We start from the raw sequence: 14,675 nt of genomic DNA on the forward strand, positions 1-14,675 counted from the left end.
GTTGTCAAAAATACAATGACATTAAAGATAAATTTGCTAATATGATTTTCATAGACAACCAAATATCAGTCTGTATATTAACAGTTAAAGTTGCATTCATAAAAACGATTTAACACGATTGTATTCGAGAGCTCTTGAAAACGATTGTAATCTTGTTACTGGGTAATCAATAAAGCACTTCTTGCCAAAAAAAAAAAGTTACAGTTGCATCGGCTAGACGGCACGGATGAATCAGTTCACTTCTCAATCATTTCACATAAAAAAAAAGAATGGTAGAATTCCCTACCATTTCCCACCCTTTTGCCAAACAAGATACTGAAACTACAAAGCAATTTAGAACGCCAAATCCCACCCACCATAAACACCATAATTTATCAATTTACTCATTAAATTTTTTTTATACGAAACCTGTCTGGTGTTTTGATAGTCATAGCTCATAAGTTAAACAAGTAGTGCGAACTACAAACATTTCGGTCATTTTGCATTGCATTTGATTCATCGATGCACAATCTACCAGCTGCTGAATTCACACTTCAAAGCTTGAAGGACTTAAGACACGTATAATTCAAGATGGCATATCGCATCCATACTATACAAGGACCACACACATACACATACACATACACAGATACACACGTACGTCCCAATGAGACAACAAAAGTGAGTGCAAAATTTAATGAAATGAATGGGATACAGATAGCTAATTTGGCTATTGCTCTGTGAAATGACACAGCACTGTACATATATCTAAAAACTAGCTAGGATGTCTTTCATTTCGGCAACCGACATGATGGGCTCGTTTCCATAAATACGTGTTACCATCTGAACAAAGCTCTCGTACTTGTCCAAAAACTCTTTCTGCGAGTTTCGAGTAGATTATGACAAACGATAATTATGGTGCCAATATTGAGCTGAACATGCATAATAATAGGGTGGTTAGGTGGCTTACCTTGCACTTGTCCCACAAAGACGGAAACAACTCGTCGGAAGTCAGTGTCTTCTGCAACCTCCTATACATGGCGCCGATTGATTTGTCGATCTGCACAATTTTACAATTTTGTGAATTCACATGGCCACTGTGACTTTACACCAGCCTCTTCAACAGAACAAAATATAGGATATGAAATAGCTGTCGTTGTTTCTAAAGTAAAATATGACGTGGGTTATGGGCACCGTAAGACTATAACTCTACAAGGATTAAGGAGATATGTTCATACCATTACAAAAGAACTTACACGAAGTGCACAAAACTGTATGACATTTCTTTAACCACAAAGCATTTGCCGGCTATGGGCTAGAAATGACAAACTGGCTCCCTGCTTATTTTGTTGCTTGGTAGAAAACAATTCAACTGAATCATGAAACAGTTCCCTTTTTACTTACCCCAGACAAACTGGATTTCAGCACCCTCCTTAGATCAGTTTTTGACAATCCAAGCTGGAACGGGATCTGAGGATTTCAAGAAATAAAAGTTACATGGTGTACTCAAAAGAAAATAGCAGGAATCATGGACGCTATGTCAAGCACATGTAATGGATGACCGGGACCGGCCTCTTACTGCCTCCCAATCGCCCACCCAAACCTCATCAGTTTTGTATTACTATGTGTTCATAGGTAGTTCCTAAAACTGGCAATACACCAGATATCACTCAGACGCTGGCTAGCGATACATATAGATGATCTGGTACTTGTGCAAACACAGTGGTAGCTGGTAAGGAACCTTTGGTACTGGTGAATCAGACAGGAACCAAATGGTTTCCTGTGAAACCCATCGAATCATTTCAACTTGCTTTAGGGCATGTTGTTTCTAACTCGTACCGAAAGGACGTATTCCCAAGTTCTTAAACATTCCATTTTCACAAAATCAATCTATTTCAGGACAGCCAGCTACTGGAATTAAACGCCAGGATCAGAAACCTTACACTAAAACATATACAATATTATGAAGTTGGCTTACCTCCTCAGCAGCAATGGTGTATGTCAATTCTTCGACCTTCCGATTAAATTGAAATAACCTCTCAAATTGCTGCCAAAGATCCAAAAGAAAGCTCATATTAGTCAGGAAGAAATACATTATTCACAGCACGTAGAAAGGACTAGAAAAAAATTATGGAAGAAAGGACTAGATTTACATACGAGATAAATGAGTGAGCTGATATGGCGAGTGCAAGCTAATTCATAGGATTCACTGGCTTGATGGTAGAACTTCGCAAGAGTTGGCACAACATTAGCCAAGTCATAAAGACTTGCATCAAATAATAACATATTGTTAGTTTGGTGACCTATCTATGCATTGAAAATTGACAAGGCAACATGCATACAAAACAAAGATAGATGCTAAAGATTTGGCCAATCCCTAGTTTAAGAAAGACAAATAAAGAAATATAACCTGTTCTGAAATGCAGCATAGTTCTCTATCAACACAATGTCTGCAGTTTTAGTATCACTCTGTGCAATCTTCTCCAAAGTTGCAAACATTGTGCTAACCTATTCCATAAAACCAAGAACGGTTTAGTCACACGGTACAAAATAAAAGAAACTAACAGCCTAATTGAAACATATTCAAGGAACAAAAATAATGTAAACTAATACAGCTAGCAGGTATGTAAATAGAAATCTTGCATCAAAACAAATCTTAGGACTAAATCCTACACTTGAAAACTGCCTCCAAGTGCAATACCCACATTGTGCCATATTATCTCTAAATTACAGCAATTCGATCAAACTCAGTTTGTATACTAACCCTCGGATCTTAAATACCTAAGAGACACTTTGACTCTACATAGTGAATGTTGGAGGTTTCTAAAAATATATGTATGTTTTCACAACAGGACATTTTTAATTAAAAGACATGTTTCTATGGGTACCCTTTAGAAACTATAAAGTCAACAGGTGTTCATAGGCAAGTAAACATCATCAAAAAGAATCTGCAGCAAAATGTGGGACATGCTAGTTCTTAAATATATGACCCAAAATTACTAGGAGCATATCTAATACCCAAAATCATGCAAGATTGGAAGGGAATTATTACTCACTAGCTTTGTGTATGCTTTATCAATTAAGTCTCTGGACTGCCCTTGAATATATTGCTCCATCCGTGATGCAAGAACAGCAAATCTATTAAGAAAACATACAACAGTCAGATATTGGTCTCTGTTTGCGACCCTAATTGATGTAAAATGAAGATGCTGATCAACATATGACAGACTAAATGCAGTGCTTCTACTTCTGAAAAGATTTAAGACAGAAACTTGTCAACAGTGCAGCCTGTAATTGAAAGCATTTTTTCCAGAGTGCTTTTGTAGCAGAAAGTTTATCATATGCTCAGCAATGGCAAGAATGAGACCACTGGAGGGTGGTTCATCATTGCCAGTTTTCAAATTTTTTTGGGTAAGAGCTGAGCATAAGCAAAACGTAACTGAGATCCTGTTGAGTCATGCTGACTTAATTCGCTATCCGTATAAGCAATGTTTTACCATGTTTGAACAAAGTTTTTGCAAAGTTTCACCAGGAACGTTTTTTATTAGTATGTTCTATGGATAATATCTACTACTAGGTATATTCATGAAATGCAACAAAATTTAGGAATTTTTGTTTGGTCTAAGTGCAAGTGTGCAACTGAATAAAATGTTAATCATGCAAGTACTGGCATATTAACAACAAAAAATATATAAAAAGGGGAGACAGCACATATGGAGGGTTTCTTCGGTAATTCTGTAATGAAATATACATAAGTAGAATCAAATTATAGGATCAGACTACTAGGGACGGTGAACGTATTATACAATTCTCATAACTCCAATGTAATGGATGGACTGTACATACAAATCACAATGCCAATTTGTAAAGTGCTAATACCTGGGAATGTAGGCTAGAATCCCCGTTTGACGCACATTTCTTTCATTACGCTCAATTTGATGGCATGCTTCATCAATAAACTGAAACGCGAGAAGAAATAAAGACATAACCAAGAGGTAGACAGAAATCTAGTCTGTTCTGAATAGCTACAATGTAGTGGCATAGCCTCGGTTGGAGCACCAACCCTGCTGAATTGTACAGATATTCTTGATTCCAAGTCATCAAGTAGTTTGCGAACAAATCCTGCAGCGTCAGCTTTTTGTCCAGAAAGGTAACGCTCTGTAATCCCATGCATTGAGATGCAGCGCAAGGGGTCAATCTTGTACGCCCAATCTACGACCGCGTAGAAGTCTTCCTGAAATAGAATGGCAAAAACATTTCACAATCATTTATGGGAGGTGGCAATGAAGAAAGAATTCCGCATTTGACATCCATAAGTGAAGTACTTTTGCTTTTTCCCAAAAGAAAATGTATCTTATTTTCATCAAGATGCGAGAATAAAAGTTGCAATGTTCTATATCATGATATCTACCTGGATTCCATCAAGTAGTTCTTGAAGAGCTTCATTCAATGTACCCAGTTCAACAGATGTATTATCTGGTAGGATTATAATAGATCATGTGCAGAGGTTATAATGTGAGAAAAAGAGCAATAACATTACATCCAAGAAACTGGCATTAGTCAGCACAAGAAAAAATACCAGGTTGAAGATCATTGCCATCTGGATCCATAAGACCCAGGTCATCATCCACATCATTTCCACCGGATTTACTCTTATTAACATTAGGAGCACCAGATGGAACAAGTGGTACTTCAAAGCACATAAAATGTGCGAAAAAGGAGCTCTGCAAGTGTACTAATTATTAGCTTGACTATCAAGTCAAAAAAAATATATAGTCATGTAGCTGAATTTAAGGAAAAAAAGAATAACCTCATCCACAAGAAGTGGGATAAATATTGTAAGCATCTTTGAGTATGCATCAGATACTGTTGAAGTATCAGCACTGCTTCCATTCTGGCCAGAGCCACTAGAGCCTTCAAGCCAAACAGCAGGATTCTTGGGCGCTTTTGTACTTGCACGAAGTTCATTGGCGAATTCACGTGCCTGAACCAAATGAAAGAGAGAATAAATTCTAAATTTTCCCACTCTTGAAAATTGAATGAAGAAGCTAAATCGATTCTAAGATAATCAGCCTTAAATGGAGGACTCAAAACGAAATGAATCTCAGAATTTTAAACAGACAATGGAGAACAAAATTAGCATATCTGAAATATATGAACAGGATCGATGTTATGTATAAGGTGTCAGATCAAACTAGCATTCAATTATCTTTATCTGACCTCTCGACGAAGTAGTAAATTAAGGGAATGACAATATGCCTTCCTTAAAGGACCTAAGCAGCTCTTGTCCAGACTCTGCAATAAATTAGCACCAAGAGATAAAAGTGGGAATGGAGTAAAATATGTATTGTGTAGGCAGATTGCATGACAAAAATTAAGAGGATTAGAACCTTTAGGTGCTGCAGAAGTCGGGCATACGTCCTGCATTTATATCTTAGGTCTGCATGATCAGGTCGCTTCAATTGTCCTCGCTTTTCAGTTCAAAGTGAAATCTTTAAGTCATCTCACTCAATAAAATGGCAAAAGGAAATATTTCAGTAAAAAATGGAGCTATGAAGAAACCTGTGAAAAGTAGCTTTTGTCACTAATCATGAAGTCCACCAAGCTAGAGAAGTAGTTCCGCAAAAACTCTGATGCCCGTCGAACAAAAGTTGTTTTCAGTTTCTCCAGCTCAGCTCTTTTTTCCCTAACCTGGCAAGATGTTTTAAAAGAAAGTTTTTGCTCAGAGACTTACAGTCATAAATGACCTTTAAGCTCATACCAAGAAACAGTGACATCCCAACCCATTAATGGTTTTATGAAATACTACATTTAATGGCAGACGCTCTAGGTTTGAATACTCCTAGGAGTATAGCTCATAAGTTTGAGGATAGGATTTTGAATTTAGGAGCAAAACAAAAGAGACAAATCTTGGTCAGGGTTGCAGCTCTATGTTGGTCAATTTGGCTTTAGCCCAAATGATATTGTCTTTGACAAATGCAAAGATACTTCTTTTATGGAGGTTGTTTTCAGGGAAGCATATTGGTTGCGATATTGGTCCTTGCTGCAGCGGGAGGAAAAGAGGAGACAACCAAGGCATGACATTCTTTGGAAGTCATTGCCATAGAATTCTTCACCAAGCATGGTTGGAGATTAAGACCCTGTTTGTTTCATGCTTCTGGTTCTGGTTCTGCTGCTGCCAGAAGCCAGAACAAGCAGAGTTTTGGAGAAGTGGCTTCTAAGAAGCCAGAAGCCTACTTCTGAGAAAAATATATTAAAACTGAGATGCTCGCTGAGAAACGCTGTGCTGAGAAACCAAAAAATTATTGTAGAAGCCAACAACCTATTTCCAAAAGTAGCTTTTCAGATAAACCAAAAGCACAGCTTTTCAAAAAAAACCCAAAAGCAGAAGCCAAAACAAACAGACCTAACAGTCTATGCATTGCTTGAATTTTGCTTCACATTATATGGCTTGTTATTTGTTATAAGTTATCAGCTTTGTGCTGCAAAAATGTACTAGGTTGTGTGCATCTAACGATGCAGAGTCCGGAAGTTTCCTCCATTATATGAAAAAATGGCAGAAGCTCTTCAGGCTTGTTCCTTTAACCGATATAGGTGGATCTTTACAAAGTAAGGTTTTATTCAATTTTCAGGGCGCTACTACTCTCCAATGTTAACATGACAAAATCCCTGTATGAGATTTGGCACCAGTAAATGTATTAATAGCAGAAACAAGTATGGTGGAGATAGCTTACAGCTCGCATGCTAACATAGCATGGGTCCAAATTTGGCACTTCAAGGCTGCGAATAGCCCCCGTCAACCATTCACATGCCTCAACATTTTTCAGCATCCGTGACTCTTCAAAAGAACCTCCAGTTAACGATGCTGTAAACTGCAATGTATTTAAACAAAATAACCAAATATTAGGCATCAAATTTTGGGAGAAGAATATCATTTCTCTCTGCGCCATACCTCCTGTGGAATTCGCAAACGTTCAAGCAATTTATCTAGCTCTTCCATGAGTCCTTTGTTATTTACAGACTGCATCTCTAAGCCATTGTTACGTGATTCAATCTGCAAAATAAGATGCCATGGGATTCGGGTTATGTTAAGTTTTTTCTTATAATTATCTAGAAGAATATGTATCTTCAAGTAATAAATGACTACACTAGGATCAAAAAAGAAGAGACATTTTTCATGTTCAAAGTCCATGACAATGATTCGGGTTATGTTAAGTTTTTTCTTATAATTATCTAGAAGAATATGTATCTTCAAGTAATAAATGACTACACTAGGATCAAAAAAGAAGAGACATTTTTCATGTTCAAAGTCCACGACAATGATGAAGGAAGAATCCATCTATGATTCTGAAACTGATTGTAACTAGCTAGCTTTGGGCCTGTTTGGCAAAGCTCCCCGAGTGGAATCAGGGGGAACTCTGCCAAACAACAGTTTTTAGCTCTCAGAGCGGAATATGTGGGAATGGTTTCATGAAATGAACTAGATGCTAGGAGCTGAAAAAAGTAGCTTCCCCTGATTCACTTATCACACAAAATCACTTCCTCCATAGAGTTTACTCTAAAGAATCACTAGATAATCACTTTCAGCTACAAAATCACTTTCCTCAAAGAACCACTCCCTGCAAAGAATTTGGATCAAGGGGAGATCTACCAAACGAATTATGCTTTGAAACATCAAAGTTGCTATTGGGAATCAGTTTGGAAATATTTATTTTCTAAAAACCATGCTACAAGCAACCAGATATGTTGCTGAAGAACAAAACTTAACATTGCTATTGCTTCTATGCACTGTTTTAAAAAAATGGATCGTGCTCAAACAGACTCGTGATAGGTTGACTGGTTCACTGGCCCAACTAGTGACTCATAAAAAATATTAAATGAATAATTAAATATAATTAAAATATTTTGATGTGCGGACATGTGTGCAGCTCATATAAATGGTATGCTACCATAGTAATCTACCGTATATTGCTATACCATACACATGTCAAGCATGGGTGGGTTTTGAAGGGTGGGTAAGGGATTCAATCTATGGTAACACAGAGGTATAATTTCAATGTTTCCACGGTTTTTCCTTACCAATGACTTCCCATACCTAATGAGACCAACTGCTGACCTCGATTTTCTGGGTGAAACTGGCACTCTAGTCTGATTTTTACAACTATGCTTCTAGTACGTTAAAAACTTAAGATATATTTCCATTTCCAAAAGAATTAGGCATCTTATTGAATAGAACCCCTCAAGCATACCGATGCAATATCTTCTCTCATATGCCTGAGCTTCAGGTTGAAGATTCGTAACCACTCATCCATATCATCTACAGTTGCACTAGCAGCATCCAAACCCTGCAAGACCTGCAAATCCAAGCAGCTGGATTAGTCTATGAAATAAACTTTCCTGCCAAAAACATTAACAGTTCTCACAAAAATAAGGTGGGATGCATAGAGGCAGTCAGATGCTGTAGTATATCATTATAATTGCATAAAAAATTGATACCACATAGCAACGGAATATAGAAGGCAATACCTCCTCTATTAAAGACTCGCTTTCCAGTAATTGATACACATTTGCTGCTTCCAAAGCAACAAGTTCCTGCTTCAATCTCTCAGAGAAAGCATCTGCTTCACCTATGCCCATAACATACCTGCATTATTTACACTGGTAAGATTTAGAGGCTGTTTGGTTTGAGTTCCTAGCGTGCCAAGCCAAAATTTGGCCGCGGCCAAAATGAGGGCATGACCAAATTTTGGTAAAATGGAGTTGCTTGGATTGCAGCCAAGCCAAATACCCAAAACATTGCCAAATAATTCTACGTTGTGAGTATGATGTGCAGGCCTCCCATGGCACTATAACTTTTAGCACTAAACATATGCAATATGGGTCATGATTTGTTGATTTAATTGCAAGGAATACAATAGTTGAAACGGATTACAAATTGGAACCACAGTTTAAGAGATACAGTATTTGAAGGTTATTCTCCAACCACTCGTGCACTTTACAATGCCCTATGCCCTGCTGCCACCTGTCCTTGCTAGGGACTTTGGCTTCCACCAAATTTTCTAGGCATGGCCAAATTTCGGATTGGCAATATGGGGTCATGAACCAAACAGCCCCAGTGCTACCAAAAAACATTTCAGTGAGGCTAAGCTTTAGAAGCAAGTGAGAGGCAAACTAATTAGTAGATTGAAGTTTGGCATACTGTTAAAAGAATTAATAGAATAAGAAATAAAGTATGAAGTTTGGAATATTTTTTGCAATAATCAGGGGGTAAGATGTTTCGTATAAGATATAGCATGTACTTACGTGTCAAGAAGTGCCTCCATGTCTTCCTCCTCATCCTTTGCTTGGGACACAAGATCATTTTCAACAGTTACTGTTACTTTCCGCTCAGTTTGAGCAGCAACAGATGTTTCTTGGCCATCTTGGGTGCTCACTTGATTATCTAGTGTCAGTGTGTTTTCCTGAAAAAGGTTCATTAGAAAACCAACCAGACAGCAATCAATCAAGGGGACATATCAAGCAAAAAAACATCATTTTGGTGAAAACAAGAAAACCGAATTGGTTTTGTGTATCAAATACAACAACAAAGCCTTTGTCCCAAGCAAGTTCTGTATCAAATCAATATGAAAAATTCCAAAAAAATGTGGTCTAATGAAAACGAGAAGGTTGCCATGAATAGTAAATTCAGTCTTTTCTCGTTCCATTTTCTGGAACTTAATCCTCCCTTCGGTAACAAAAAAGTGTCATTTCGGACATTAACACGGTCTCCAAGAATTTATATTACAATGTATTTACATAACATGGCAAAATAATAAAGTAATGTGAAACTACTTTCCGGGATAAATCTAGTAATATCATGTTCAAATATACAATCTCGATATCCAAGAAAATATGAATGCCAAAGTTTAAATAGTTTCACAGCACACAGCCCAAAAATTTTCAGCAAAATTATGGTTTGCACCAGATGAGTCCCAATAAATAAAAGTCGTTTAAGAAGCACAAGATAAATATATCAGCAGCTTGTATAAACAGTTTGGTTGAATTAGTTTTCTTTGACATCACTATCAGCAATAATAGTACGCTAGATGCTAGAAAGCAGAGAGAGAGAGAGTAATTAATTGATTGATTCGGCAACCAAAAGCAAGTCAACAGAAGGCTTGTAATGGATGGAAAAGATTGTAATGTATACCTTTGCCCAGAGAGCTAGCTCCACGATATCAATGCCAACAACTTTTGGAAGATAACTAAGTATCTCCTTGCATATGTTCAGGATACAAAAAAGTAGGCGGTTTCTGCCAAATAAATAGCAGGGAATGGCACGTGAAGAAGACAAGAAAAAGAAGGTGAATAGAAGTAGCAGTCTAGCAGAGCTAATATAACAGAGCAAACTTTCTAGGCAACAACCTGTCATCAATGTTGCGCATTGTCCATTGTGGAGGTGCAACACTCTGACTTCTAAGGTTATCAAACCCCTGCAATCCGGACATTCATTTCAATAAAGAAGAGTTAGTAGTGGATATAACCAATAGTTTCCTTATATACTCCACAAAAACAATGCAAAAGAGGAATTAAAGTAAGTACCAGAATAAATGTACAACCACTGGGATCATTTGAAATAACCTCAACCTTTGTAAGATGTTTCAACTTGTAAAGTTTGGCTGGCTGAAACAAAAAAGAACATGTTAAGAAATAAGAACAGTAAAATATACCAAGTGCCAGAAAAATAAAACTAACATGAATTGTTTATTGATGCGTGAGTATTAAATACTGAAAACTAGCTCGTGGCGAGGTTCTGTGTCATTATCATGAGAAGAGTGGTACACAACAACAAAAAGTAAGACTACAATACATGTGGCTGTATGCAATGAAAATACACAAGTGATCAGACAGTGGTTCCATCTGTCAACAACAGCACATATAGCCTATTGAAAGTTTAACAATTGGTGGCACTGAACAAAATAAACCTATTCCTGTCATGTACTGTTAACAAATATAAGTCCATTTGTGGCACAAAAATTAAGGTGAGGGGTACAATGACCTTATTGCCCATCAATTATTGCTAGAGTTAAGGTGTGTGGCAAGTTTACTGCATGGATTAGGGTGCATTTAATTAGGGGCAGACATGGAAGAATGAAGCAAAAAGTTGCATTGGAGTTGTGATGGGCTTATATTTGGTGCATTTGGGAGAAGGCTGTATGGACTTATACTTGGGATAGGAGGGAGTACTGAAAACACACCTCAAGTACTGCACCAGATGAATACTTTAATACCCTGAGAAAAGCTTTGTTCGCCTCGCCTCTTGATGATTGTTTAACTGCATGAAGTTGAAACTGTTCAGAAGATGTTGCAAGCATATATCTTCTATAGTGAAACTGTTAAACCTCGAGTTTCCAAGCAGAGACAATTAAATTCTAATCATATGCTGCCCAGGCTAAAGGTAGCAAAAGAAATATTAATCACTCCACAGGTAATAAATCCAAGTTAACCATATCATGCTTTGGGCGGACAAGAGATACTGAAATACAGCTATCATATCGACATGGGACTCGAGTCAACCAGGAATTAACTCCAAGAGCAGGAGCTAATTTCCTCTAACTGGACACTGATCCTGCATCGCAGGCCCAATCTCTCCTTGCACAAGCAAACTAATAAAATTTACATAGCAACAAAGAGTATAGCAAACCAAGCTGTGCTGATGATATGCAAAGAAAAGAGAAGCCATTACAACCAACTCTGCCACAACACTGCATCAATCCACACCAAGCGTGAGCTTTCATAGAGGGTACTTCAAGGGATTTGCTCATAGAAATTTGCGAGCACACAAAATAATGCCTCAGTTCAAGTAGCAGCTGTTATTTGAATAAAGAAAATCACTGTTCTTAAAATCCTTGAAGCAACCAGCTTCTGCTCTGGCTCACACAGAAATCTTTTGAAACAACATCAACTAAGCTACTGTATATGGTTCCAACTAAGCAGTGATAAGAGGTAGTTTACCTGAATGAGGTAATCCATGTAGACGTTTCTATTCCTATCCAGTAGTCTAGTTCTTTCCTTCTCATCTCTGTTTCTGGAAACTGAACAATGTATTTCCGTTTTTATCTGAAATAGAAATAGGCTAAGGCCCCATTCGAAAAACAAAAAGCTACTGTATATGGGTGGCCCTGTTCAGCAATGCCTGTGCGGCTTGGATCCAACACAATCCAGATGGAAGCAGTCTGGCCGTATGTACAAAAACTATGCGCTGCACAAAGAGGATATCTGAGTAGGGACTGGATTGGAAAACTCCTGGGCCCATCATGCCATTCCCAAGGGAGAAAAACAAATGTCTCCCAAGTCCCATTTGTTTCTCCAGGTTACATTGGACTCTCACCACAACAATGGTGTCCATGTCTTGAAATTTGTGAGGATACATCATCACCTCTAGCTAACTGTGGCGGCTCCTGCTAAATTCAGTTCACAAGGCAGCTCAACACCTCGTCCAGTCAACTTAGGCTGGTGGCTATTCTCATCTTCTCTACTGCTTGATTGCTGCAAACGATCCATGTGTTAGGTTTTGGGTTCCCTCGTTTGCACTTTCTAGGTACAACATCCTAGGTGGATCCATAGTGGTGTCCAATTTTCAAATGTACGCTACTTCCAGGATTGCAAGATCACAAGAATTTTATGTTCATGCACCATGCGTCCAAGTCCAACTTACAAAATTATGACAATTTTGTGTTCATGCACCATGTGGTAGGGTGCTAGGGATCTCAGTGGCACATGAAAGAAAATCTAGCAGATTTGATGATTTAGAGCTAACAGCATCAGATAAGCAAAACGGATCTGCTCGAGCCAGTGCCAAGCATAACTGCATAACGATCCAGATTAGCAAACCCAACCACAGCCCGTGGCTGGATCCAAGCTACCCAGATCACAACCCTCCAGGCAACCGCTGCATAAGTGAAGATCAAGCAGCACAACACCAGCTCGGCTCCAACTCGGCACAATCCTCTCCGGGCAACCGAACTCGCACCGAGCTACCCAAATTCGACGCTCGCCAAACCGAAACCTCCCTCGCAGGCGCAGCACAGCACAGCAGCCAAATCGAAGCAGAAGCAACAAAAGCTGCGGGGGGGAGAGAGCGACGCGGGAGAGAGGGAGGAGGGAATAGGAGGGGCGCCACTTACCGGTGAGCGCGAGGACGCGGGGCTTGGCGAGCCGACCGAGCTTCTCGAAGATGCCGCGGCCCTTGGCGACGCGGATGGAGAAGGCCACCTCCTCGCCGCGCGCGCCCGACGCCGCCACGGCCGCCGCGCACGCGCGCCGCAGCTCCGCGTCGTCCGCGCTCGACTTCGCCATCTCCCGACTCGCCGCCGATCTGGGGCGGTGGGGGGGAGTTTGGTGGCGGGGGGCGTGACGGGGGCGTCGGCTCAGGGACAGAGGGAGGATTAATCAGTCAAATCATTTTCCGTAGTTGCGTGGGTGTTGCGGTTTTACTCCTTTGCTGGGGTTTTTACCTTTTTACCGGCGTGGTGGGACACGAGAGGAGCAGACGAGCCGGCGAGGTGGGTTTGGTCTCGTTGACTCCGTGGAACTTTACTTGTGGTTTGTTTTTTTGCTGTTTCGATCACCTTTACCCACTAAATACTCCGTCCAATTATAAATATATATTTTAAAAAATAATAGATAAACTTTAAAATTTTAACTATAATAGCTTTTAAAATATTTAATTTGAAAATCTTAAAGTCGTATATGTAGATTTATTTGGAAAAATATTTTCATAATATTACAAATTTAATATATTTATAAATATATTCTAATAAAAAATATTAGTTAAAGATATGTATTGAAATTTATGTTCTATCTAAAACGATAAAACGATATGTATTTATGATAAAAGAGTACGTTACTTTTCTTAGTATTACAATAACACTATCGTCGCTTTGCTTTTGGATTGCCTTTACCGTACAGTTAGCTTTGGTTCACCTCACGTGGCGCCTCCCTGCAGCCTACATGGCCCGAACTTGGCTCCTCAGCTATGTGAGGAGGCCAGACTTTGGTGGGCGGGTGTCGCACCGCAAAGGAGTGTACCACTTTAATATGAGTAGTATCTAGTTAAATGGTCAATCTTTTTAATTACAAATCATCAATTTATCCTCCTCCACTGTCGCAAACCAGCTTACACAACGCACTTGATCCTATAGCCACGTCAGCTTGCAATGCATCATGGTGTTCACAGCAAAAATTGAGCCCGCTAGGACACGTGGAGGCAACAATTCTAGCGTCTACGCGTAAGGTATTAGCGGATCCAAATCCTCAGTATTAAACCAGATTTAAGCAGAAACACTGTTTACACAGAGAAATATGTGCTACAGTAGTTACAGTGGATCATCATACTGCACAGAGACTTTTATATGTCATCGTAATAGATCTTCTGCAATGACTCCTTCACTGTAAAGAATGAAATCAGGTATTAGCACATTTGTCTTCCTCATGTCTTGTTTCACGGGGCTACGTGGTATCTCCTTTGGCGATATGATAAATACTTTGGCTCAAGAAAAGAGGGTTTGCTATGAACCACGAAGCAATGCAAGCAAAAATAACAGGAACTCGCACTTGCTTCTTCATGGTGTACTTCTCCAACTACCTACAATATGTGCAAGGTATCTATGACATTGCTTGCTTTTTCACTGGTGCACTCTCCAACTAATAACTAC

The 14,675-nt window shown here is 39.0% G+C and overlaps 1 protein-coding gene across 1 annotated transcript; it reads right to left on the reverse strand.

The window, feature by feature from the left end:
* Nucleotides 1-457: 457 nt before the first annotated feature.
* On the reverse strand, nucleotides 458-13,447 carry LOC133912889 (exocyst complex component SEC3A-like). Its single transcript, XM_062355849.1, has 25 exons — nucleotides 13,146-13,447; nucleotides 11,217-11,293; nucleotides 10,561-10,641; nucleotides 10,384-10,451; nucleotides 10,169-10,271; nucleotides 9,283-9,440; nucleotides 8,506-8,623; nucleotides 8,229-8,333; nucleotides 6,932-7,033; nucleotides 6,714-6,851; nucleotides 5,542-5,670; nucleotides 5,370-5,450; nucleotides 5,200-5,274; nucleotides 4,790-4,963; nucleotides 4,559-4,703; nucleotides 4,391-4,455; nucleotides 4,043-4,213; nucleotides 3,859-3,938; nucleotides 3,036-3,117; nucleotides 2,390-2,487; nucleotides 2,137-2,245; nucleotides 1,958-2,026; nucleotides 1,384-1,449; nucleotides 950-1,039; nucleotides 458-858 (listed from the first exon to the last, which is right to left on the reverse strand). The coding sequence occupies exons 1-25, from the start codon at nucleotides 13,315-13,317 to the stop codon at nucleotides 748-750; spliced, it is 2,667 nt and encodes an 888-aa protein (XP_062211833.1). The 5' UTR covers nucleotides 13,318-13,447; the 3' UTR covers nucleotides 458-747.
* Nucleotides 13,448-14,675: the final 1,228 nt, after the last annotated feature.

Source organism: Phragmites australis, chromosome 3, assembly GCF_958298935.1.
Source record: "Phragmites australis chromosome 3, lpPhrAust1.1, whole genome shotgun sequence".
In the NCBI taxonomy this organism is placed as follows: Eukaryota; Viridiplantae; Streptophyta; class Magnoliopsida; order Poales; family Poaceae; genus Phragmites; species Phragmites australis.

Coding starts and splice junctions, on each gene's coding strand:
- LOC133912889 (XM_062355849.1), bottom strand. CDS start 13,317: ATGGCGAAGTCGAGCGCGGACGACGCGGAGCTGCGGCGCGCGTGCGCG. Junction 8,624..9,282: donor ATGGAGGCACTTCTTGACAC/GTAAGTACATGC, acceptor TAAATAATGCAG/GTATGTTATGGGCATAGGTG. Junction 2,027..2,136: donor TCAGCTCACTCATTTATCTC/GTATGTAAATCT, acceptor GATCTTTGGCAG/CAATTTGAGAGGTTATTTCA.